The sequence below is a fragment of the Cricetulus griseus genome (genome assembly GCF_003668045.3).
Source record: "Cricetulus griseus strain 17A/GY chromosome 1 unlocalized genomic scaffold, alternate assembly CriGri-PICRH-1.0 chr1_1, whole genome shotgun sequence".
Classification (NCBI taxonomy): Eukaryota; Metazoa; Chordata; class Mammalia; order Rodentia; family Cricetidae; genus Cricetulus; species Cricetulus griseus.
Genome location: NW_023276807.1, coordinates 177,614,799 through 177,640,412, shown reverse-complemented (window position 1 = coordinate 177,640,412; position 25,614 = coordinate 177,614,799). Strand labels below are relative to the sequence as shown.

The 25,614-nt window shown below is 38.7% G+C and overlaps 1 protein-coding gene across 1 annotated transcript in view; it reads right to left on the bottom strand.

The window, feature by feature from the left end:
• Znf385d (zinc finger protein 385D) overlaps nucleotides 1–25,614 on the bottom strand; it is a 262,576-nt gene that overhangs the window by 10,242 nt on the left and 226,720 nt on the right. The window contains exons 6-7 of the mRNA XM_035452553.1: nucleotides 20,806–20,816; nucleotides 11,889–11,998 (exon numbers count right to left, since the gene is read on the bottom strand). Of these exons, the coding sequence (XP_035308444.1) occupies nucleotides 11,889–11,998; nucleotides 20,806–20,816 (121 nt within the window). The remainder of the gene's footprint in view (nucleotides 1–11,888; nucleotides 11,999–20,805; nucleotides 20,817–25,614) is intronic.

Below are 25,614 nucleotides of genomic sequence, written 5' to 3'. Positions count from 1 at the left end.
TTGATATTTGCATATTATATGATAGTAAACATAACCACCCCAAAAATTCTATCAGAGAATTTATACAGTTGATTTGTACATTCAGTGATATGGCTTGATACAAGATCACTTCAATAAGAAAATCTGTAGTCCTCCAGTATACAAATGACAAACTGACTGAGAAAGAAATCAGGAAAACAACACCCTTCACAATACTCATGAATAATTCAAACTATATTGGGATAACTCTAATCAAGTCATTGAAATACTTATATGATAATAACTTTAAGCCTTTAAAAAGGAAATTAAAGATAATATCAGTAGATGAAAAGATCTCCCATGCTCATGGATTTGTAAAAATGGCCATCCTACCAAAATCAATCTACAGGGTCTACACAATCCCCATCATAATTCCAACACAATCCTTTACAGACCGTGAAAAAGCAATAGTCAACTTCACATGGAAAACAAAAAAACCCATGATATCTAAAACAATCCATCCAAGAAAAAACATCTGAAGGTATCTCTAACCCTGATTTAAAGCTCTACTATAGAGATATAGTAATAAAAAAAACTGCATGGTATTGGCATAAAAATAAACAGGTATTAGCATAAAAATAAATAGGTGGATCAATGGAATTGAGTTGAAGACACACATGTAAACCCACATACCTAAGGACACCTGTTTTTTGACAAAGAAATCAAAATTATACAACTGGGGGTGGTCTAACTGGTCATTGGCCTGTAGAAGAATGCAATCTGATCCATATCTATCACCCTGAACAAAATTCAAGTCCAGGTAGATCAAAGACCTCAAGATAAAACCAAATACACTGAAACTGATAGAAGAGAAAGTGGGAAATAGCTTTGAATGCATTGGCACAGAAGACAACATTCTTAGCAGAACACCAATATTACAGGCACTATGATCCACAATAAATAGGAAGTTGTGAAACTGAAAAGATTCTGTAAGGCAAAGGATACTGTCAACAGGACAAAAAGGAAGCCTTCAAAATGGGAAAAGATCTTCCCCCATATCTGACAGAGGTCTAATATCCAAAATATATAAGTAACTCAAGAAACTAGACATCAACAAACAGAAAATTGAAGTACAAATAGGGTACAGGTCCAAACAGAGTTCTCAACAGACGAATTTCAAATGGCCAAGAAGCACTTGAAATGCTCAATATCTTTGGACATCGGGGAAATGCTAATCAAAACTACTTTGAGATTCTATCTTAACACCTGTCAAAATGGCTAAGATAAAAAAAAGTGACAGCTCATTCTGGAAAGGATGTGAAACAAAAGGAAAATTCCTCCATTTCTAGTAGGAGTAAAAACTTGTGTAGTCACCTTGGAAGTCAATATGGATATTTCTCAGATAATTAGGGTTTTATCTACTCCAAATCCACTTTTACCATTCCTTGGTACATTCCTATCCTTTCACAAGGATACTTGTTCCACCGTGTTCATAGCAGTTTTATTTGTAAGAGCCAGAAACTGGAAACATCCTAAATGTCCCTCAACTGAAGAATGGATAAAGAAAATGTGGTATATTTACACAATGGAGTATTACCCAGTTGTTTAAAAAATGGCATGAAATTTATAGGCAAATTAATGGAACTAGAGAAACCCATTCTGAATGAGGTAACCCAGACCCAAAAGACAAACATGGTATGTACCCAATTATAAGTGACTATTAGCTATAAAGTAAAGGGTAATACTGTATTCCATAGATCCAGAGAGGCTAAAAAACAAGGAAGCCCCTAGTGGGGATAAATGAGGGGAGGGAAACAGAAAAGACTTTGTGGGTAGACTGGGGACAGGTGGGAATAGGAATGGGATGGATTAGGTGGGGAGATGGAAGGAGAAAGTACTAGGAGAGATGATTTGAATGGGGGGGCACATTTCAGAAGCAAGATAAAAACCTAGTGCAATGAAAACTCCAGGAATTCAAGAAAGTAACCCTAGCAAGACTCCTAGTAAAGGGGGATATGGAACCTGAACCAACCACCTTCTGGAACCAGGCAAGGCTTCCACTGGAAGGATTTAGACACCAAACAAGCCACAAGACCTCCTACCTACAATTAGTCCTTCCTTCAAGATGTGCTGGTGTAAAGGTTGCACGGAACTTGTGGAAGTGGCCATCCAATTGCTGGTCCAAATTGAAACCTATGTCACAAGCAGGAGCCCATGACTGACACACCATGTAGGGACAAGAAGCAGTCTGGATAGCCCAGAGACCAAGGATAGGACCAAACATAATCTGCATAAAAAAGAAGTCAATCAGTGAAATGATTCCTAATGATACTCTGCTATGCTTGAAGAACAGAAAATAGCATAATTATCATCAGAGAAGTTTCATCCAAACACCAATGGGAGTAGATGCAGAGATCCACAGCCAAACAATAGGCAGAGCTTTGGGAATCCTGCAGAAGACAGTGAGGAAGGATTATAGTAACCATAGAGGTCAAGACACCACAACAAAAACAGCCCACAGAATCAACTAACCAGGACTCATGGGGCTCACAGACCTCAACAGACAATCAGGAATCCTATAGGGGTATAACCTATGTCCTTTGTATATATGTTATAGTTGTATAGCTTAGTGTTCTTGTTGGACTCCTAACAGTGGAAGTGGGGGCTTTCTCTACTGCTTTTGCCTGCTTTTGGGACCCTTTCTCCTCACCCAGCCTTAACATGAGGAAATGTGCCTAGTTTTATTATAACTTGACATGCCATGTTTGGTTGATATTCCTAGGAGTCTGCACTTTTCCTAAGGGAAATGAGGAGGAGCAGATCTGGAGGAGAGGTGATGTGGGGGCATGCGTAGATTGTTGAGGAGAGAGGAGATACTGCATTTGGTAGTCAATATATGAGAAAATGATGAATAAAAAAGCTGTAGTATTTTTGTTAGTTCCCCTGTTTTGCCAGGAATAGACATAAACTCAAACTTGACAAGAGCTGAGACAAGTAAAAGGCAATATGTCAAACAGAGACGAAGAACTTAGCAGAAAAAAGAGGGCCCCAGCAGAAAAAGGAAGGCATGGTAATAGAATGCCAGGGGTCAGGGTGAGATGAGGTTATAATACAAAGTGCACAATGAGTCAAAGGTTTGAAAAATCTTAGGAAACACTTGTGCAGGCTTAAGGTCCCAGTAGTCACATGTGATGAGATTGAAAACATGAAATGAGGGATCCCTTATAAGTCCATAAGAAGATGGACAACAGACATCAAGTAGTTTCTTTTACTCAGAATACACTAGAACTCTGACCATGGGAATATGAAGGGATTTTTCCCATGAAAAACCCTGTGACTGCCCCAACACAAAAAGAAACCTAGTGTGAACAGTACATGACACCACACTTTCATAGTCATTCTTCAAAAGCGTAACCCCTACTCAACAATTAATATACAAACTAGCAGTACACTTCCACAATGTTTTGAAAGATGGTTAATTATCTGCAAAAGCAGTGTGTTTTTAGTATTTTTTTAACCTAAACTAGTGGGGTAGTTTCCAATAAGAATGGCCCCTACAGGCTCATATATTTGAATGTTTGGCCATCAGGGAGTAGTGGCACTTTAGAAGAATTAGGAAATGTGGCTTTTAGGAGAACATATGCCACTGGAAGTGGACTTTGGTCTTTCAAAAGCCCAAGCTAGTCCCTCCCTCCTTCCTCTCCTCCTTCCCTTTCTCCCTGCCTCCCTTCTGATTCCTCTCCCACATGCAGATGCAGATGTGGAACTTTCAGCAGCTAAGTTGTCACTGTATACCACCATGGTTCCTGCCATGATAATAATGTACTAAACCTCTGAAACTGTAAGCAAGGCCTAATTAAATATTTACTTTTATAAAGTTTGCCATTGTCGTAGTGTCTCTTCAAAGAACTAGACACTAAGACAATTAGTTTGATTTTCTTTCTTATTTATTTCTCAATTCCCTTTTTTCAGACAGTCTCACTTAATATCTGTGGTTGGCAAGGTACTTACAATTCTCCCACATCAGCCCCCTAAATACTAAGATGACAGACATATGAGATTTAACCTAAGGTATTTTTAATTTGTTCAAGGAGGTTTTTGCACATTATAAATATTTTATAACAAACTCAGAAAATTCAAAAATTCTGATGCCTGACCATATGTCACTGTAAAGCTCCGTGCCTTCAGTAGAAACACACTACTGTGGGTAAATTTTCAGGAACGTTCTAAGTCAGTGACTTCACTGGAGACAACATCACTCCTTTGCACATGAGGCCACATTTAGCAAGAACTACAGCTTAAATACATAGCCACAAAATATGTGTTGTCACAGATCTGAAGACATTTCTTCTGTTACCCAATTAAAGGTCAATGGATTTGAAATAGCGAAATCCCAAACATTGTCAGGAACGGAAATGTTCTTTTTATCAAGTAAGTCAACCCACTCATTCACTGCATAGTCCTGCAACATATTTATAAACTATAGTGTTGGTATTTAGTGTAATTAAAATGTCTCCAGTGGTAAGGAGTGCCACAATTACACAGTTCCATGGTGAAAAACATTTTTACTGGCCATGTGACATTTTGCAGTTGAGGCATGAGAAGCTGAACATGAAAATAATTTAAAGGAACATAAGTCTAGTGATAACCACGTGAAAGCTTCTTCATAGGTAGATAGGAAAAGGAAGACACTTGTGCAAGTCACTTTTCCATCACCACAGCAATACAGCAATAGCGTTAACTTAGAAAATGTGTGTGGGATTATGCTTTAAGAGATTTCAGTCTTTGATTGGATGGTTTCACTGCTTTGGGGACTTTTGATGACTAAGCATTTCATGGCAAGTTTGGTAGAGTCACCTATTTCACAGCTAGGGAAGGACAGCAAAGCGAGAGGACAGGGTCCCTCAACTTCCTTCATGAAAACACTCCCAGTGACCTAAAGACCTTCCATTAGACTCCACCTTCGCCTTTTCTCCCAACACAATATTTTTTAATTATTCTTTGAGAATGTCATACACAGAATTTTGATCCAAGGCCCACCTCAAATTCCTCCTGGATTCCTTCCCAATGTTCTCCTTCCAACTTCATGTTCTTTCTTTTCTCAAGTAACCTATTCAGTCTACTTAGTAATATGTAATATATATATATATATATATATATATATATATATATATATATATGGGGGGGATTATGCTTTAAGAGATTTCAGTCTTTGATTGGATGGTTTCACTGCTTTGGGGACTTTTGATGACTAAGCATTTCATGGCAAGTTTGGTAGAGTCACCTATTTCACAGCTAGGGAAGGACAGCAAAGCCTATGTGGTAGGCCCTACCTATGAAATGTTCTGCTACATTTCATGACTGCCACATCAGAAACAAAGCCTTTAATACATGAGCCTCTAAATTAGGAAGGCATAAGACTGCATTGTGTGTGTGTGTGTGTGTGTGTGTGTGTGTGTATGTATGTGTGTTTCCTTATGTGCAAGGGTCTGTGAACTTTGCATGTTGCTACTCCCTCCCATGGAACCAGAGTGAAGCACAATGTAGGTGCTAGAAATGGAACCTGGGTCCTCTATAATGGCAGCAAGTGCTTTTAACCAGTGAACCACTGAAATGTCGATTTCTCTTTATTTACTGTCAAGTTCAAGCTTCAGAGCAAAGGGTATGAATAATAGTAAAGCTTCAAACACTGATCCTGGCTAAGTAGCTTGAGTGAGTTGTTCACAGGAATTGTCTGCACATGTATTTGGCCTTCACTAGCCCAGGACTTCTTGAAGGCAGAGGCTATGTCTTGCTCATAGCTGCATTATCAGTATGTAACAACAGATGACCAATGAGCTTTTGTTGATGTATTAAACATTAATTTAGATCAAGCTGAAAGTCTGAATTTGTTTCATCTCAAGAGTTCTGCTTTTAAACTATTGATGAGGGGATCCTATTGTCTGCCTCCATCAACTTCACTAAATTTCTTCATGCCTCTGTGTTCTCAGCAATAAAGGGAAAGCAATGCTGTTCTTCACTTGAGTGTTCTGTTTAAAATATGTCCTGTTTACGGATTCCTGTGAGTATACCATGTGCCCAATAACTTTTAAGAAACTTTCTCTTTCTCTACTTAGTTTACTTTTGTTAACATAAAGGAGAAATCTCTAAGTGTGTTTATTAACACTAAACTTTTCAAGTGAATTACAACCTTGTAAAGTCTGCCCTCTGATAGCAAAATTTTCTTGTGCATTAACGTGTGGAGAGTCCTGGAACAAACTCTGCCTGGGGTTAGCAAAACCGGAGTAAATGCTCCATGTAATTACCCAACAAATTTGCCCAAATTAGTCATCGGCTTGAATGACAAACCATTTGAAAGGTTTCTCTTTTCAAGTGTGTAGAGGAAAACTAAGTCAAAATTAGTAGAACAACTAGGATGTTAGAGAGGACTTTCTTTGTCAAAGATGTCTTTTATAAAGTCTATGCCTATCTCATGCAAGTCTAAAGGGGCTTTCTGCTCACTTGGAAGAACTGGGTCCCCATGGCCTTGTGGGTTTACTAATCAGCTCCAGAAAGTTTTTAAATATGGCAAAGCAGGAATGTTTGTTCCAATCATGTATACAATGGCATGGAGCACTAATTAAATAAGTGCAGTGTCAGTTGATAACACCTTTGCAAAAGGAATGAAGAGAAGCAACTGTCATAGCTTCATCAGTGCCCATATATGTGCTAGCAGCTGTGCTTGTGCAAACACTGCTCCCACAATATCTGACTCTTAACAAGTGTCATATTCATATGTTGAACCATCCCTGCATCACTGGGATGAAACCTATGTGGTCATGGATTATTTCTCTGATGTGTTCTTGGAACTGATTTTCCAGAATTTTATTGAGTATTTTTGCATCAATGTTCATGAGGGATATTGGTCTGTAGGTCTCTTTCTTAGTTGTGTTGGTGTCTTTTTTGTGACTTGGGTACCAAGGTAATTGTAGCCTCATAAGAAGAGTTTGGCATTGACACTTTGCTTCTATTGTGTGGAATATTTGGAGGTGAATTGCTATTAGGTGTTCTTTGAATTTCTGGTAGAATTCTGTACTGAAACCATATGGCCCTGCCCCCCTTTTCTTTTTAGTTGGAAGACTTTTGATGACTGCTTCTATTTCATTAGAGTTATAGGTCTATTGAAATTGTTTATCAGTTCTTGATTTAATTATGGTAAGTGATATCTATCCTGAAAATTGTCAATTTCCTTTAAATTTTCAAATTTTATGGAGTACAGGTTTTCAAAGTATGATCTGATGATTCTCTGGATTTCCTCAGTGTCCGTTGTTAAGTCTCCATTTTCATTTCTGATTTTGTTAATTTATGTGTTCTCTCTCTGACTTTAGGTTAGTTTAGATAAAGATTTATTTATCTTGTTGATTTTCTTGAAGAACCAACTCTTTGTTACACTGAATTTTTGTATTGTTTTCCTTGTTTCTACTTTATTGATTTTAGCCCTCAATTTTATTATTTCCTGGCATCTACTCCTTCTGGGTGAGTTTGCTTCTTTTTGTTCTAGAGCTTTCAGCTGTGCTGGAACTGATCCAGACGCCCTGAATGTGGGTGTCAGTTAGAAGGCCTGGCAATGTATGGGACCTCAGGTAGTGGATCAGTGTTTGTCCCTGGTGTACAAATGGACTTTGGGTGCCTGTTCCACATAGATGGATACTCTCTCAGCAGAGACACATGGGGGAGGGCCTAGGTCCTGCTTCCAATGAAATGACCAACTTTTAGGATCCCCATGGAAGGCTTCACCCTCCCTGAGAAGCAGAGAGAGGATGGGATCAGGGTTCAGTAGGGGGCAGGGGAGGAAGGAAGGAAGAAGATTGACATGAGATTGACATGTGAAACAAGCTTGTTTCTGAATTAAATAAAAATATTATTAAAAATATGTCATAGTGACACATAACACCATTATTGACTGAGACGTGAGACACACACATCAGAGAAGACAATTTTCCAGCCCATATTCTCATAAGAAGTGAATCTGTGCATTTGATGGCAAATATTAACTACAAGTTAATTCTAATAGGCTGAATTATAGAAAGTATTTGACAAAAATCCTTATTACCCAAATCTTCTTTTATCATTTGTTTGGATTAGGAATACATTTATAATTATTAATAATAAATCAGAAACCATTCTGAAAAATCATTAGCTTTACTCTTGAAGTCCTTAGCTACAGAGTTAACACTAGGTATAACTGACACTATTTTGACCTTATGTATAATGTCTTCTCAGTGGGAAAAATATAAAATTTTATTTGGATAAAGAAGAAACATCTTCTTTCCCCTGCATCTTGGCTTTAAACTTACACCTAGTTCCAGAAGTAAGATGAAAAGGTTTCTGATCTTCTTCAGCAAAGGAGAAAGGGACAGTAGAGGACACAAGGTGAACAAGACTTTCTTTAAGTGTATCAAAAAAATTCAGGTAAAAAACCACATCATTAAATGAACTAACTGAACTTAGCAATTTTCATTCACCTAGCATTATAAGAAGCCATCAGGTCTAAAACCATCAATGAAGGACTATGCACAATCCTATTGGCCTATTTTTGAAACAATGGATGTGGTTAGTATGGGAGAAGGACAATGTGGCCACTGATTATGCTACCGAGGCATAAAACTGGGTTACACACACACAAATTCAGTTACAGGATTTTGTTTCATCACTAAACTCCTAACAGTTCTAAAGGCAGTGGAGGTACAGCTTATGACCCCTCCACTACTACATCCTTTTAGAAATTGCACAGGAAATACCAAATAAGAAATGGCAGCACAATTATTATAAAGGCAAAAAAGCAGAATTAGAGTTAGTTCAGTTCTGAATTCTGTCGTCCTTTCCTTGAAATCCAAGAGGAGAGGGTGACGTAGGAAATGAAGACTTCTATTTTCAGTGCTGGGAAATGAAGCCCCAGAATCTGACTGGGCTACATTTCCTGACCAAGTTAAGGTTTGATTTTAAGATTTACTTTATTCTGATAACTAACCTACAATCCATAGGTTCAGTGGTTTTAGCTACAGAGGATAGAACTGGGACACATGGATTTCACTGGAATGGAGAAATAGAATTGATTTTATGGGTAGACTGGGGGTGGTTGAGGACAGGAATGGAGGATCAGGTAGGGAGCAGGAGGGAAAATGGAGTTGAGGGAGGGAATTCAGGTAGAGACATATGGAACTGAGGGGCATTCGAAGGATAATATGGACATTAGTGTAGTGAAAACTCCCTAAGATATGTAATGGCAATCTTAATGAGGTCTTCTAATAATGGCATATACAGAGTACCACCTGGCTATCCCTGGTCACCAAGAAATGTGTCTAATATCAGAACTGAGTCACATTCAATTGAGTTGTTGGTCAAGGTGATCACATGGTAATTACCAAACAATCCAAGCTGTTGAAAAGACAACATATTGCTCTCTGAAAACTGATACCAGAGCCCTGTTGCCAAGTATAATACCTACACAATTCACCAAACATGAAGAAGTTGAACTGGTGCCTACACGGAGCCTTCACCCATATGTTCTAATGTCTTTGGTGTGGGAAATTACTCTGCAGGCTACCAAAATATAAAAATAAACACCAAACCAACTACAAAACCTTTGACCTACAATCTTCTCAGCATACAAATCCATTTGTTATTACATCTAGCCCTTAGATTTCCCTGCAGAAGACTGCACACAGAAGATCCAGAAACAGCTCCCATGTGAACATGAAGCTGGAGTGTGGATATGGACACCATTACATCCACTTAGGTGCACACATGATGAAGTCCAGACACTGTGTCCTATCAACACTATTGCAGATATCAAAAATAGAGCAAGTGTGTGTTGGGGAGGGATAAAAAAATCACTGGTTATTTTTGTCTTCTTTCTTTGCTAACTCTAGACCTAACACAGTCTTATACTTCAAGGATATAACAGACCTAAATGAGCCAGGGATTCTCGTGGCACTTCATAAATAGAAACACCTCTCTGATTCAGGAAGGAAAACGCAAGGAAAAGGAAAATTCAATTTAAAAACCTTGGTAATCAGGGGGTAGCTGCAGTGGTTTGCATAGGCTGATGGTCCAAAGGGAACAGTCCTGTACAGGGACATGAGGAACATAAGCCTCATATTCAACTCCTAAAACTCTCAGATGGGATGCTTCCAGCCATTTTCCAGTTTCTCAACAGAGGCCACCAAGGGTTCTTTCTCTGTCTCTTCCCAAAATGACACCTGTCCAGGCCCCAAGTGTAAATCTTGGAATCCCTTGCTGTTGTGCCTGGATAAATACAAATGTATCCCTTGTTGGGGCATTTGGACACACAAAGTGGAAAAGAGGACCATACAATTGGAACAAAAAATAATGACCTGATGTGATATGATGAAACAGATTCCTTTGGCCCTAAATCAGATAATTCTTAGGAAAATCCAAAGTGCCTCCAAATTTTATAAATTGATAACTTCAAACCACACAAGCATGGTTGATGTATTCTAAAATGAATGCACCCCTCTGTAATTACACAGACTGATCAAATGTTTGGAGAATAAATGGGTTCTGATGGTGTTCATTGGCCCTTGTTCTCTACACATCAAGGGGAACCTGTACCATGGAGATGCTGACTGGGGCAAGAAGCTTGTCTGTGTGTCTCTGTCCCCAAACTCATGATCTCTGCTGACTTCAGCTAAAGGAACCATATTCCATTTGCTATCACTTCTCAGAGCATGGAGTCCACAGTTAAATGTCACCTGTGCATCACTTCCACTGCTTAGTGGTACAATTGCCATCAACCACATGAACCACAATGATTCTCCACCCACTATGTTCATTGATAGAACCTGGCCCCAAAGCCTAAATTTTAGAGTAAGACTGATCTTAGCAATCAACTTAGGTTTTATGGGAAAGCTTATAATTTTAAGCATGTATTCACAGATAAAAACATTAAAAGTGTATATATGCCACATGCACATACTCACACACATATCCACACACATATGTATATGTTTTATATATCTTAAACACACAAACATAAAGGAAGCAACTTAGTGGGACCATAACTGGAAGGCCAATTGTTTCATTTATATTCCTGATTGCTTCTTTCTGTTTTAAAGGAAAGAAAAGAAAATAACTCTCTAAAATTGCTTAAGTAAGAGAAACAAGCTTGAATCACAGCTCTGCCAGTTGGTTCCATGATCTTCTCTGTGCCTCAGTCAAACTAATAAGGCCTCCCAGGTGTAGGTAGTAAAGGCTTTCTGAAGTACACTTGCACATATCACACAGGTCTGGGTCAGACATCAACATTTACCACAAAAAACGTAATAGGTACTATGCCTGTATAGTAGCGCTACTGGGTTGTGTTGCAAAGGTTCTCAACCTCTGAGATGCGACCCTATTAGGGGACACATCAAATATTCTGCATACTAGACATTAAAATTACAATAGCAAAATTACACTTATGAAGTAGCCATGAAATAACTCTATGGTTGGGGGTCACCACAACACGAGGAACTGTCTTAAAGGGTCTCAGCATTAGGAAGGTTGGGAACCACTGGAATAGAGGCTTCATCTAGAAGCAAGCGTATAGTAATATAGAAACAATTACATGAAGTATATAAATACTAGACATTCTAAAATGACATTTTCCTTTCTTTAATGATTCATACACATACACACACAACACAACACAACACACACACAATCACTTATGCACACATACTCATGACCTCAAGTCATAGAAACCTTCCTTTGCCCCAACATAAATGATATTTTGCTTGTCGTCTTTTTGTGTTTACAAGCTGGTGGAATCCATGTAATAATTGCCAGTTTTCTGTCACCACTGGTTTCACTGTTGCAAAATATCTAATCTTTTCAGAGGAAGGTAATTGTGGAGCTGTTGAGATAAAAAGGAAAGGCCAGCATCTCACCACTGTTATGAGCCTCCAGCTGCGAGGCCGAGTTCACAGCCACCTTGCATAGTGAACAGTAAAGCAGCCTCTTTGCCTTTTCTTCCTCAGTCTCTGTGGATGGGCTTGAGCTGTTCCCAGTGGCTGCCACTGCTGTGGGGCTTTTTTCTGCTTTGGAGGTGATCTCAGTGATCTCAGTTGTTACAGCATTGCTCTTATGCATTTCCCCACTTGTCATTGTTGATATTACTGGTGTCTCACTGGCACTGTCTGTATTCAAAACAGAATAGGACAAAGAGTTAGGAAATGATGGCATCATCTTTCCCTACTTAGAAAGACATCACTAATGTGATATTATGCTAATAATGTTAACAGCAGCTAGCCAGAATTGCCTGTCACGTGAATTAATCCCAAAATCTATCAAAACTGACCACAATTGATTTCACACATTAAAGTAAAAGTGAGACGATGCCACAAAATATCCACAAGTACAGTTAGAAACTATTCTGTTGCCACAGAATAGGCATAACACAAATTTCCCTGAACACACTGCCTTCCTAGGGAAAATCCGATATTATGTTTACCTCTTTATATAAGCAAATAGTATTTTTTTAAAATAAAGATATAGGATGAATGTTCTTAACTCTTTTCCTTTTCTTAGTTCCTGTCTTCCTACTACATTTATTTCTTCATTTAAACAATAGTGTGGACCCTTTGGTAAAGAATAAAGAATGCCACTGTAAAATTGTTCCATTCACTTTAGCATCTCATTGAAAACATGGCTGCATTTATAAAGAATTATAGTTCAATACCCGGTACCAACATCATCGATATAAATATAAGTGGAATTCTAGTCTGAATATTTATTAAAGGCACGCTCTGTTTCAGGATGTATGCACGAAGTACATGGCAGGAGTATTCAATCAATAGACACTACTCTCAAGGTATCCCAGGCTTACCACACCAGGTTACTAGTTCAAGAGGTTGATGACCCTGGAAGTATTGATGTATTGTAATCCAAAAGCCCTCTGGCTCCAAAATCTGATAGTAAATCTGGAGAGATCAGCCTTCAAAGTGCAACCACACCATCTTAACTTACTTCAGAGGCACAGTAAAGTCCATATATATGGCAATCCCATTAAGCAATATTCATCATACCCAATGATCATTTGCGAATAAGACCTGTTATTGTATACTAAGTTCATATATTTTCTACCTCTTGGCTGATTCTTTAACCTCTTTAGCCTCCCAAATAATCTCAGCCTGCTTCTCCAGCTGCTCTTAAATTGTGCTTCTGCATGTCATTTCATAGGCATAAACACTTTTGACATGGGTGTTGTTGTTATTTTGTTTAAGTTTAAAAATACTAAAGAAAGCGCAAGATGTGACGTGAGATACAGAGATACATTTTCAATAGAGTTTATTCCAGATGGGGGAGGGAGAGTGAAAGTGGGAGTGGGAGAGAAAAGAGAGATGCTGGAGAGGAAGAGGAAGGGGAGAGAGAGCAGAGAGCAGGGAGAAGGAAGGAGAGAGTAAAGAGAATAGAGTATGTAGGCAGGGTCTGTCTTTTAAAGGGGTCCTTTACACCTGCATGCAAACTTAGTTCCCATGGAACCCTGGGCAGACCAGGGTACTGCCTGAGTGGATTCTGCCAGGTAACAGGGCCAGGCCAGCATGATGCCTGAAACTTTCAGGTACATTTGGTGTGTGTGTGTGTGTGTGTGTGTGTGTGTGTGTGTGTGTGTGTGTGTGTTGTGCAGTCCTGCATAAATTCCAAGATCTCAGGTATTTCTTAGCAGCCACCCTCCTAAGTTTGTGAGACAGGGTTTTAATGATCTGAAACTTGTCAAATAAGTAGGGCTGGCTGGACAAGGAACCCTAATGTGTGTGTCTGTGTATGTATGCATGGTGTGTGTATGCATGCTGTGTGAGCATGGTGTGTGTATGCATGCTGTGTGATCGTGTACATGGTAAGTGTGTGTATGTATGTGTGCTGTGTGTGTGTCTGTGTGTGTGTGTGTGTGTGTGTGTGTGTGCATGACCCACATGTGTGCATACACCTGGGAAGGCCAGACTATGGGGTTGGATTCCATGGAGCTGGAATTGCAGGTGGTTTTGAGCTTTCAGACATGGAACATTATTAAAAACCAGACAATAGTCCACAAATATCTCTAAGAATCTAGAAGCAGCATAAAAGCATCAGATTTCAGATAGGTCTATAATTGTTCACTGTTCCCAATAAATAAAAATGATTGAAAACACTTGTCTAGGAAAATATTGCCAGCATCCAGTTTAGCAAATGTTCATATAATAAAATTAATCTTATGTGTTTCCTAAACCACTTCATTTACCCTTCAATAGAGCTAGGGAAATCAGAAATCTCCAGAATGTAAGGAAATGTTATAGTGCCTCACAGTAGGACAGATTGAAGCAGGGTAAAATACTTCATGAAATGTAGTTGAATTGGAAATTTTAAGAAAAAAGAGAGCAAGAAATTAATGACAATCTTTGCCAAAACTGTGATTGTCCATGGTAAAATCACAAGCAGCTATGAGCTACAACCACTGTATTTGTTTTGTACTCAGCTCTATGGGAAGTGAGGATTGTAGATATCATACTTTAAATGCAGCATGGCAACACAATGCATCAGAGTGTACTGGTGTGGGTATTTATTTCATGGAATGACCACTGGAAAGATTTCCCCGGTAATACCCTCCTTATAATAACACTTTCTCTGGACAGAGAAATGTTTTTATATATTGATCTACCAAGGGAAAACAACACCTATTAATCCTAAGAAAATGTTCTTATTTATGGTGAGATTCATTTGTAAATTATAAAATACAATAATGGTTATTCCATTCCCTGCAATAAATATACTAGTGTATTCTCCTGCATCTAGAGGGTAATGCTCATTTATTGCAAAGACACTGTAAAGTGATAGATGCCAGGGTCTGTGTATAGGACTTAGTAAAGCCTTCACACACTGTGGAGACTCATCACTTGAGACAGTCTTCTGGGAATTCACAGCTAAATGCTTAACTGCCTATGGCCTATTTTGCACCACATAGTTGAGAGTATGTTTATTATTTTTTTAAGCTTAAAGAAATTTTGAAAAAATAATGCAAAGCTATATTTTGATAATTTTAAATGTAATGTTTAGATCTCGGTTTTAAAAGTGAAGATTGATATTCATTTATAAAAAGACATGTATTTTCTCTTGTCTTTGTTTTATCTCCAGTAAAGGGACATTTATTCAAATCAACTCAAAGGTTATACCATATTCAAAGAATATCAACCAGTCTGTATTTGGTAATAAAATTAGAAAAGTAATTTTTCTATTACACTACACATTATGTCACCAATTATACACAATTCTTATCTATCCATTAAAAGAAATAAAGTCAGAAGAGCTCTACCTACTTCTTAACCAGGGATCCTCCTTGCTATCAAAGTACACAAGACAAAGAAAATCTTAGAAACTGTGATAGTGCAATGCTCAAAGAGACATGATGACTTAATGACAGGATACAGTAATGTTTCAAACAAACAACCCCTCCCCCACCTACACAGCACTCATTAATTTAGAAAAAAGTGGGACTTCAGAAAATTATTCATCAGTTTGAGTTCATTAGTTTCAACAAACAAATCACAATACTGTGAAATACTGATAAGGGGAATTTGGTATAGGGCACAGAGTATTGGCACTATTTTCTTACATCTATTTGTAAATCTAATACTTAAAATTCAAGTATGTTTAGTCAAAGGAAAAGGACTTGCAAACAAAAGCACAGTACTATCAGAGGGACATCCAGGGCTATAGAACACAGTTTTCAATTTTTCGGCAAATTGGCTTCAGGAAATTTTCCATGGTCAAGTTGTGCTCTCAAGTGGAAATTCAGATGGACTTCCAAATTTGAGCTTGTCTTCTTACTCTGAAATGATTCATGTCTTCAACCTCCATCCCACCAACATTTTACATTAAGAAGTTAACTTCAATGTTAAGATACTGCAGGTAGCAAGGTCCTTAAATATAGATCATGTGCTTATTGGTAAAAGAGAAACACTATCAAAACTTCAAACACTGTACTGTACAAACCTAACTCTTCATCTGCTTTGATCACTACTGTACTCATACTTTGCATAAATCAGGCACTTAATAAATACTTATTGAAAGTGATGAAGGAAAGAATGCTATATTAAGCATTGTGAAGCACTTTCAAATGCATTTGTAGGCATTAACTCATTCAACCCAATAAAACCTGAAAGTTGCATATTGTTTTTTATATCCAACTTCTCAAAGAAATTGGGGACTTGAAAAATGTTGGAACTTTCCAGTTGGCAGATCTGTAGCAGGTAGCAAAAATGGTCTGTATTCAAACTGCTTCAGTTGCACTGACCCTTCATTCATTTCTTTATTGACAAAATAAGATATTGTAAAAGAATTTGTGGGAGTTATGCATTATCTTAAATTCTAAAGATAACATCTCTCAAACCTTTGACTTGAAATGCCATTAGCCATATTCTAAGCTAATCATGACTGTGTAATCATATTGTTATGCACTGCTCAAACCCACTCAGCCTAAGAGGGAAAGCTACATCTGTCAAATGTACCACTCTGATGCAGTGGTAAGAATCATGGTGGCCTTTAGTGTTTCTTCAGCAACACAAAATACAGAGGAGAAGCGGGTAATGATTCATTCTTCCCAGTGTTCCCCAAAGGCTGTTCAAATTTCTTTGCACTGTTCAGCCAGTGTCTCTAGGAACAATATATGTGACAGGAAGCTGAAAATAATGGGTGAGGTTCAGGCAGAAGAAAAATGGTGCAAGCCTGGATTTCTGTGCTGTCTTTCTGCCAGGGCCCCATAGCAAATATTCATTAATGCTACTGTCACTGTTCAGCTCTGCCATCCAAACAGATTGCTAATACCTTTGTGGAGGGGGCTTTAGTTGAGAATGAAAAGATCTATGTCAGTATTAAAAATCGCCATTTGTAGCCCTGTCTTCTATAAAAACCATTCTAAATGCTGTTTTTTTAAATCTACAAAGCACAGAAGAAGTTCAGAAATTACCCACAACTTGACTTCTGTGTAACAAAGCAGAGCAGACAAACTACTCAGATGTATTCCCCCAGGGAAGAATTTCAGAATCAAGTGGTGAAACACAGCTGGATCCCACCAGTTCCTCATAGGCTCTGGGGATCAATGCTGTGACTCTTAGATAATCATGCGTTTTCCTGTGTACAGAAGAATCTGAGTTGCACTTATTTCTTTCTTCCTCATGAGAATTTCATTCTCAGATTTGCTAAAAGATAAATACTGAAACTCTTGAATATGCTGACAAAATGAAGTAGGGGTTGCAGAATGCCCTTGGTTCAATCCCCAGCACTTCGGGAAAGTAGCATCCAGTAGTACACATCTATAATCCCAACACTTGGAAAGTGAAGGTAAAGCCAGGTAGTGGAGGCACATGCCTTTAATCCCAGAAGTCAGGAGGTAGAGGCAGGTGGATCTCTGTGAGTTTGATGCGAGCCTGGTATACAAGAGCTAGTTCCAGGACACTTAGGGTTACACAGAGAAACCCTGTAATGAAAAGCCAAGAGAGAGAGAGAGAGAGAGAGAGAGAGAGAGAGAGAGAGAGAGAGGTCAGGAAGATCAGAAGTTCAAAATTATTCTTGGTTATTTAGAAAGTCCTAAGCCTGCCTAGTTAGATGAGACAATATCTAAAAAATTAAATAAATAAAATGAACAAAATGAGAGAGGGATGAGAGGGTAAAGGAGAATGAGAGAATGAGTGTGTGTATGAGAGAGGGAGGGAGAGAGAGAGGAGAGAGAGAGAGAGAGAGAGAGAGAGAGAGAGAGAGAGAGGATGTTTCATGACAAGAATAATAACCATCAGTTGATTGGGAGTCTATGGCTGCTGGTGAGGGAGAGTCATTTTGGTTTGATATTCATGTCCCTTAGTATGTTGACGATATTCCATTGGTTTGTACATGAGCATATTAATTGGATCCAATGCTTATTAAAGACAAAACAAAACACACATGAGTTTGGGAGGGAAATTTGGTAGGGTAATTAGAACAGAAGAGCAGAGGTAGATATGACCAAAATAAATTTTAACCATATATGAATTTCTCAAGGAAAAATAAAAAGACATTCAAATGTATCAGGTGATGGAGAATGAAGCCAGCGAACCATGAGTTTTCAGTCACATTGTACTAGGTAGTGGAACATTGTTTCCAAATTAAAATAATAGGACAAAAAGGCAGCTAATAGCAGAACACCTGCAAAGTAGATAGAAGGAAATTATGGCCAGGCAGAGGGGACATGTTACAGCTCTCATAAGCTTCAAAAAACAGATCTCATCAGAAACTGTCCCATGTCTCTCTGGTAAGTTAGGAGAGTCCAGTAATTCATCAGGCATGGCTGAGATCTATTTTGCATCTTCACACTGTGCAACTTTGAAATATCCTGACATTTCACAGGATCACACTAGTCTGAACTGGAATTTCACCAAGTATAAGCAGGCTACACTATCTAGGTAAATGTCCCTTGCAAACAAAATTAGCCCATAATCCAATGGAAGAAGATAAAGATGAAAATGAGTGAAGTAGGCCAGCTGTGCAGGCACTGTGAAGGTTATATGTAGCTTTGCCTGATGTTTTGGTAAAAGCCCCAAATGTAAGTTTCATATAAATGTTCTCAACTATACATGGCAATGTCTCTATAAACATGTGTTAAAATCTTCAGTTGGCCAGTATGAATGCTATGGGCCACACACTGCTGGTGTTGGATGGCACTGTGGGACCCAGAAGATGCTCATGGACACCACAGTTAAGGGACAATCACTGGGCCTTACCCAGGCTCCCCTCACAAGGACAGGGAGACTTATTACAAATTATTATGACTTTTACTTCTTTTTAAAACGTTTTTGCTTTTAAAAATATTCATGTTTTTATATCCTAACCAAAACTTCCCCTCCCTCCCCTCTTCCGAGTGTTACCCTTTCTCTCCCTGCTACACCGTCCACTCTTCCTCCACTGTTTCTCTTCAGATACAGGTGGGCATCCCATGGATGCCAGCCAGCCATAGTTTATCAAGATGCAGTGAGAGAAGGTACCTTTTCCTCCACTAAGGCCGGATAAGACAATACAAAAGGAGGAAAGGGCCCCAAAATAAGGGAACAGAGTCAGAGGCATCCCCTGCTCCCACTGCTAGGAGACCCACACAAAGACACAGTTACACAACTGTAACATATTAGGGCCTAGGTCAGTCCCATGATGGCTTCCTGGTTGTCAGTTCAGTCTCTGTGAGCCTCTGTGAGCCCAGATTAGTTGATTCTGTGGGTTTTCTTGTGGTTCCCTTGACACCACTGCATCCTACAATCCTTCCTTGTCTTCTGCAGGATTTCCCAAACTCAGCCTAATGTTTGACTGTGGGTCTCTGTTTCCAACAGTTGCTGGATGAAATCTCTCTGATGACAATTGGGCTAGGCACCAGTCTTTAAGTATAGCAGAATATCATCAAAAGTCACTTCACTGATTTTTCCCTGTCATGTTTAGTTCCATCCTAGGTCTCTGGGCTTTCCAGCCTCTGTGTCCTGACCCTCTGTGGGGCACTCCCTCTCAGGATATGGATCTAGAGCTGGGCAAGTCATTAGTTGTTCACTCCCACAATTTCTTTACACCAGTACATTTTATTGGCAGGAAAAATTGTAGGTCGAAGGATTTGTGGCTAGGTTGGTGTCCAAGTCCCTCCTCTGGAAGTCTTGCCTGGTTACAGAAGATGGCTGATTCTTGCTGAGTGTTTCCTGTTGCTAAGAGTCTTAGCTGGGTTATCCTCATAGATTCTAGGGAGCTTCTATTGATCTAGGTTTCTAGCTCATCCCAAGGAATCATTATGACTTTTACTTTATTACAGATAATTTTTCTGCTCTCCTTTCTTTGGAATCTACACAGAAGGATATCACTTAGGATAAAAGCTTTCAAGCATCTTTCTAGCCTCACTTAATGTTCTAGTTCCAGCATCTTCTTGGTTGATAACAGAAAGACAAGCATGCACAGGAAGACTTCATCACATCAGAATCACAGCTTAATAATGTCAATGACCATGCTATTCTTTGTATGTTTCCTATTCTGGGAAAGAGAGATGTTATTGGATGTGTGACATTAGCCTTTTTTCATCCTTTCAAGGGATGTATTACTCTCTTTGTCAATGGCTAGACCTAAAACTGACCATCAGTATACACAGTGCACCTTTGGCCTCCTGAACTAAGTTGCTACCCTTATTCATTTTCTCCAAGTACTTGGAAATCACTTTGGTTCCTTACTTCATCAGTTCCCCCAGATGAAGGTTCCCACAGAATCCTACTGTGATGGGCTACAGTGTTAGGAACATTCAAGAACCAAGCACAATTGTGTTCCTGTAAATCTAGGAACTTCCCCTAGCCTCATGACCATAAAACATTTTGAAAATGAGATTACAAATTCCACTGCCCAGTCTCTTATTTTGAATGGACTGGGTGGGAGCCTGAATGCTTGCAAATCTAACAAATCGCCAAGTTTAACTGCAGCTGTGAGAACCGCACTTCAAAACTGCCATGGACATCACTGCCAGACAGTTTCTGGCTCAGATTTATTGCTGTCAGCTGTGAAGTTAAATACCACTTAAACAGCAAGGCACACACTTAAGAAAAGAAAATTGAGAATAGAGTGGCTTAGTGTCACTGTTTGGCTGTGACTGAGGGAGTTCAGGGACATGGAACCTTTTGTGCAAAAATGGAACTGTCTGGGTGTCCCAAGAAAACCAAGTCAAGTCAAACATCCATGAAAGCATTTCAGAAAAGTAGGAGACAAACAGACAAAACAAAACAAAACAAAACTAACAACAATGAAGAAAAAACATGGGGCTGGAAAAGATGGCTCAGGAGATAAGAGCACTTGTTGCTCTTCTAGATGACCAAAGTTCAGCTCCAAACATACGCATCAGGCTCCCTGTAACTCCAGAATTGGGGTCCAGCACCTCTCCTCTGTACTCTGTGATCATTGCCCCCATTTGTGTGTGTGTGTGTGTGTGTGTGTGTGTGTGTGTGTGTGTGTGTGTGTGTTTGGGTGTGTGTACATGCAGAAAACAAAATAAATATTTCCTTTAAATAGAAATTGAAGCAGCAATAACAAATACAACTAGCTGCATGAAGGTTTCTGCATGTGCACATCTACAAAAGGCATGTGTACATAAAGGTCCCAAGCATATCATGTAAATTTTTATCATGAGAGGGAGGTCACAAAACAATTGTTATAGCCAACAATATATGAGGCCACATTCAGATTTTTGATGCAAATCCCAATCCCAATCTATCCTTCATTCAAATTTAAAACCAAGCTATTTCTTTTTAGTAGGAATGGAGTCTTGTTTCTCTAATTAGAGTGTGTGTTTCTAAGAAAACTATTTTTCTCTCTTATAAATCCAGTTGTCTCATCCTCTCTGAATGCATATTAAACCAATGTAAATCAATCAATAGTCTAGCTAAGTCTATCTGGGTGGATCTGGCCATTGTACACAGAGTTGTAAGCACCAAGGTAAATGTGTGCATTTTGTCAGATTCTGTGATATTTCTGCTAACTATAAAGGAAAGGAAAAAGAGAAAAAGACAGACAAACAAAATAGTGTGTCCCAAAGCTACTTTAAACAAGTGGGTACAGTCTTAGGGTTTTATTGCTATGAAGAGACACCATCATCATGGCAACTCTTATAGAGGAAAACATTTAATTGGGACTGGCATACAGCTTAGACATTTAGTCCATTACCATCATGGCAGGAAGCAAGGTAACACTCAGGTAGACATGGTATTGTAGATGTTCTATATCCATATTGGCAGGCAGAATGAAGTGAGAGTGGGCCTGACTCAAACATCTGAAACCTCAAAACCCAACCTCAGTGACACACTTCTTCGAAGAAGGCCACAACTCCTAGTAGTGCTACTCCCTATGAACCTATGGGGGCGATTGTTGTTCAAGACCCCTGTCTTAGTTAGGGTTTCTGTTGTTGTGAAGAAACACCATGACCACAGAAATTCTTACAAGGAAAAACTTTCAATTGATGCTGGCTTAGAGTTCAGAGGCTCAGTCCATTAACTTCATGGTAGGACATGGTGTGAAGGCAGACATGGTGCTGGAGAAGGAGCTGCTACATGCTGATATGCAGGCAACAGGATATAGACTGTGACACTAGTAGTAGCATGAGCATAGGAGACCTGGAAGACTACCCCCCACTGTGACACATTTCCTACAACAAGTTCATATCTGCTCCAATAAAGCCACCTCTAACAGTGCCACTCCCTTTTGAAGCCATTTTCTTTCAAAATACCACACCCCACATGGATAGCATAATATTAGAAAGCTACCTTTTGAAAATCTTCTTAGATAATGTTTTTCCCTCAGTAGGACAAAAGAAAAAATATCAGTGTGTGGATAGTGGTTCTCATGTTTCAAAAGCTTTCAAAGGTTAAAAAAAATTAATGCATATGGCAGTAAGCCTGTATATTTAAAGTCTTGGTTCCATTTCTTTCAAAAAGTCAAGGTCTGCTTTTTCAGTTAGTGGCCTTGGTAGCCATCTGCTTAAAACATACAAAGAATAGAATTTTCCTCTAGCAAGTGCTCTAAGAAAGAAATAAGAAGATATCTTGTGTCCTTCACTTCTACTGTAGCTGTGTATTCTCAGGAATTATAGCACAGGGTGCCATGAAGTTGGAAATATTGGCCGATGGAAACTGAACATAAAATGAACGAATCTTGCCTACTTCTATTTAAGATATATAGAGAAGTTAGGATGTCATCATGCCAAGTTACTTAGTATATAGATATGTAGTCTTAGATCCTATTAGGCAGAACATGGAGTGAAACAAAAATATAATGATCTGTTCTTCCATGTAGAATGGTCTTGAAGATAAGGGAACAAGTTCTCATAATGGACAGTGCCCGAAGAAATACTTAGTATGGATATAATTTAGAACATTATCTCATCTGGTCATTGGCATTTTAGTGCCTGTACAAGATTACTCACATTTTCCATTACATTGCTAGAATTTCATGGATTAATTACAAAGAACACATTTGAACCATGAGAAAGAAGCCACAATGTAACTAAGGGGCTTTTGCCACACTCCAGCATGCACATCTCTAGAGTAGGGGGCCCTTTAATTTCAGACTACTTGGGAAGGAATTTCCAGCGAGACAACTTCACTGGCAAAATGATGGAATATTTGGAAAGAGGAGGAAGAAATAAAACAAAGGCCTTTGCAAAGAGAGAAAGAATATTTATTTTTATGGAAACATGATCAACAATTGCATAAGATCCTTTCAAGTGAAAATTAAAAATAGCAATTTCTTATTGATTTTCCCTTTGAGGGATAGGGAAGGAAGATACAATTGCCTGATATAATTTCTCTCTTTAAAGTAGTTGCCTCTATATAGTGTTAGCCATACAATTTTTAAACATCAAAACACCAATAAAATTAGAGAAAATATACATGGTAAAATATTGCGGGAAAAATCCAGATTCTACTATAAACCAAAAGGATGAAAGCAGAGAGGTACTAGAAGCCCCTATTCCCAGTCAGTGAGAGGGGAAATTTTCTACGAAACCATATAATCATAATTTCATGAAATTCTAAGAATGATATTGTATTTCCTATTCTCCTCATTAACTGTCACATAGTTACTGAACTTCCAAACTATAGAATTTTTCTTTATAATTTCTCAAAATAATCATTATAATTATATTTCCATTTCAACAAACACTAAAGAAACATTACTAAATAAACAAAAGTATTTACTTTTTACTTATCCCCAAAATGTGCAAAGAAACTATTTTGACTTTCTATAAGCTCATAAAAGTATTTGTCTGGCCGAGCATTGGTAGCACACGCCTTTAATCCTAGCATTCAGGAGGCAGAGGCAGTGGATCTCTGTGAGTTCAAGGCCAGCCTGGTCTCCAGAGTAAGTGCCAGAATAGGCTCCAAAGCTACACAGAGAAACCCTGTCACAAAAAACAACAACAACAAAATATTTGTCTGTGAATACTTCAAAACTAAATGTTTGCATATACAATATTTAATGTGATAATGTAAATCATTTTTAAAGTAGAGCTGTTAATATAGAGTATTATGTCTGAGAGTTAATTTCAAAGGACACAGGTGAGCTTTTGGAAACTGATAACACTACTGTCTAGATCTATCCTGTAGAATGTTAAATATTTTTACAGCCACAAAAGGATAGAAATATGTTCCCATGTAGCCTAACTTCACAAGTGATGCTGATATTTTTCTTCAGTGTCTGCTGCTTGGATCTTATTTCAGGAGGCAAACCATACATCTTATTAGAAGGTATCTTATACAGAAAGATCTTGACTTCATCATTAGTTTAAGTAAAATAATAATTAATAAAAATAACATTAGAATAATATTCAAGACAATGCTTACATGTTAGGAGTCAGTATTTTTGTTAGGACACATATCCTTTGTTTTGTTTTATTCTGATTTCTGTAGTCATAACCAATCTTTATTTAGCTTACTTTGTTCCTCCAAGAGATTTACATATGCTTTATTGAGCTCATGGGACTGAGTTAATTATCACCAAAATAAGTTTTCACCAAATTGCACTGTGATTTAATACACCTAAAATAAACTAGTCAGGGTCAGAGTCTCAAAGTTTGGACTAACACCAGCTATTTAGTCATGGTGAACAGAACTGCCTTCTTGCCTCATGAAGATCATCACTTTACTGGCCATGGTGGTCTCACAGACTCTGAAGCCATGAAGGAGCCTGGCTCACTGGTTTAACAGCAGGGTGACTGTGCAAAGGCAGAAGAGAGTGAGTAGAAAGATTCTGTGCCCTCTGCCTCTTGCTGTTAGGCCCATCCTCTCTTTCTTCCCACCAGCCTGTGCCCTGGGGCAAGTAGCTTCTTGCCTTCTTCCTTCTCTGGCAGGCCCAGGCAAGTCTCCATTGGCTCTTTTTCAACTTCTAGTATATAAATGAGTTAATTCATTCAAGAAAGGAAAAGGGAGCTAAGGACACATATATCTTAGGTGTTGCACAGCTGATTGGTTGATTTTTGGGACCTGGGTGACCTAGAACTAGACATCTTTCTGCCTGCCTTCATTTTCCTAGTGCAAGGTGTGCATCACCCAGCTTGGCAATCTCTGTTCTAATTATTGATATTTTTGTTACTTTTATTCAAAGAGAAATTATGAAAAATAAAAGAAAATATCAGTACCTTGAGTCAGTGAGTCAACTCGCCTTATAGCACATTTCTAAATAACAAAATAAACTTCATTTTCATGTTATGGAAAATGCATTTCTGGTGTGTACTGTATCGTGTAGAGCTGTTATGAAAGCACTGTAGGCTTTGATGCTATTTCTCTAGCAATGGAAAAGCCTTTCCAAGGAGGGTGAGATACTTTGTCCTCTTTAACAGGCTGCTCTTGCCTGAGGAGGAAGTTAGTCCAGAAATACGAGAATTAATGTGTGCAGTCAAAGGCCTTGGTGTTCTCAGAGTGTGTCAGGCTAAGAACACAGCCAAGCCTGGTACTTTGAAGGATTCTGCCAGGCAATCAAGATCACAGCCAGATCCCAGCATCCAACTCAGAGGGGTGAGGTGACAAGGCAGAGCCAGGAGGCAGGCTGGGCTAGAAGAAACAGAGCTTTGGGTATTTGAGGACATGGTTTAAGACAACAGTGGTCAGACAAGTG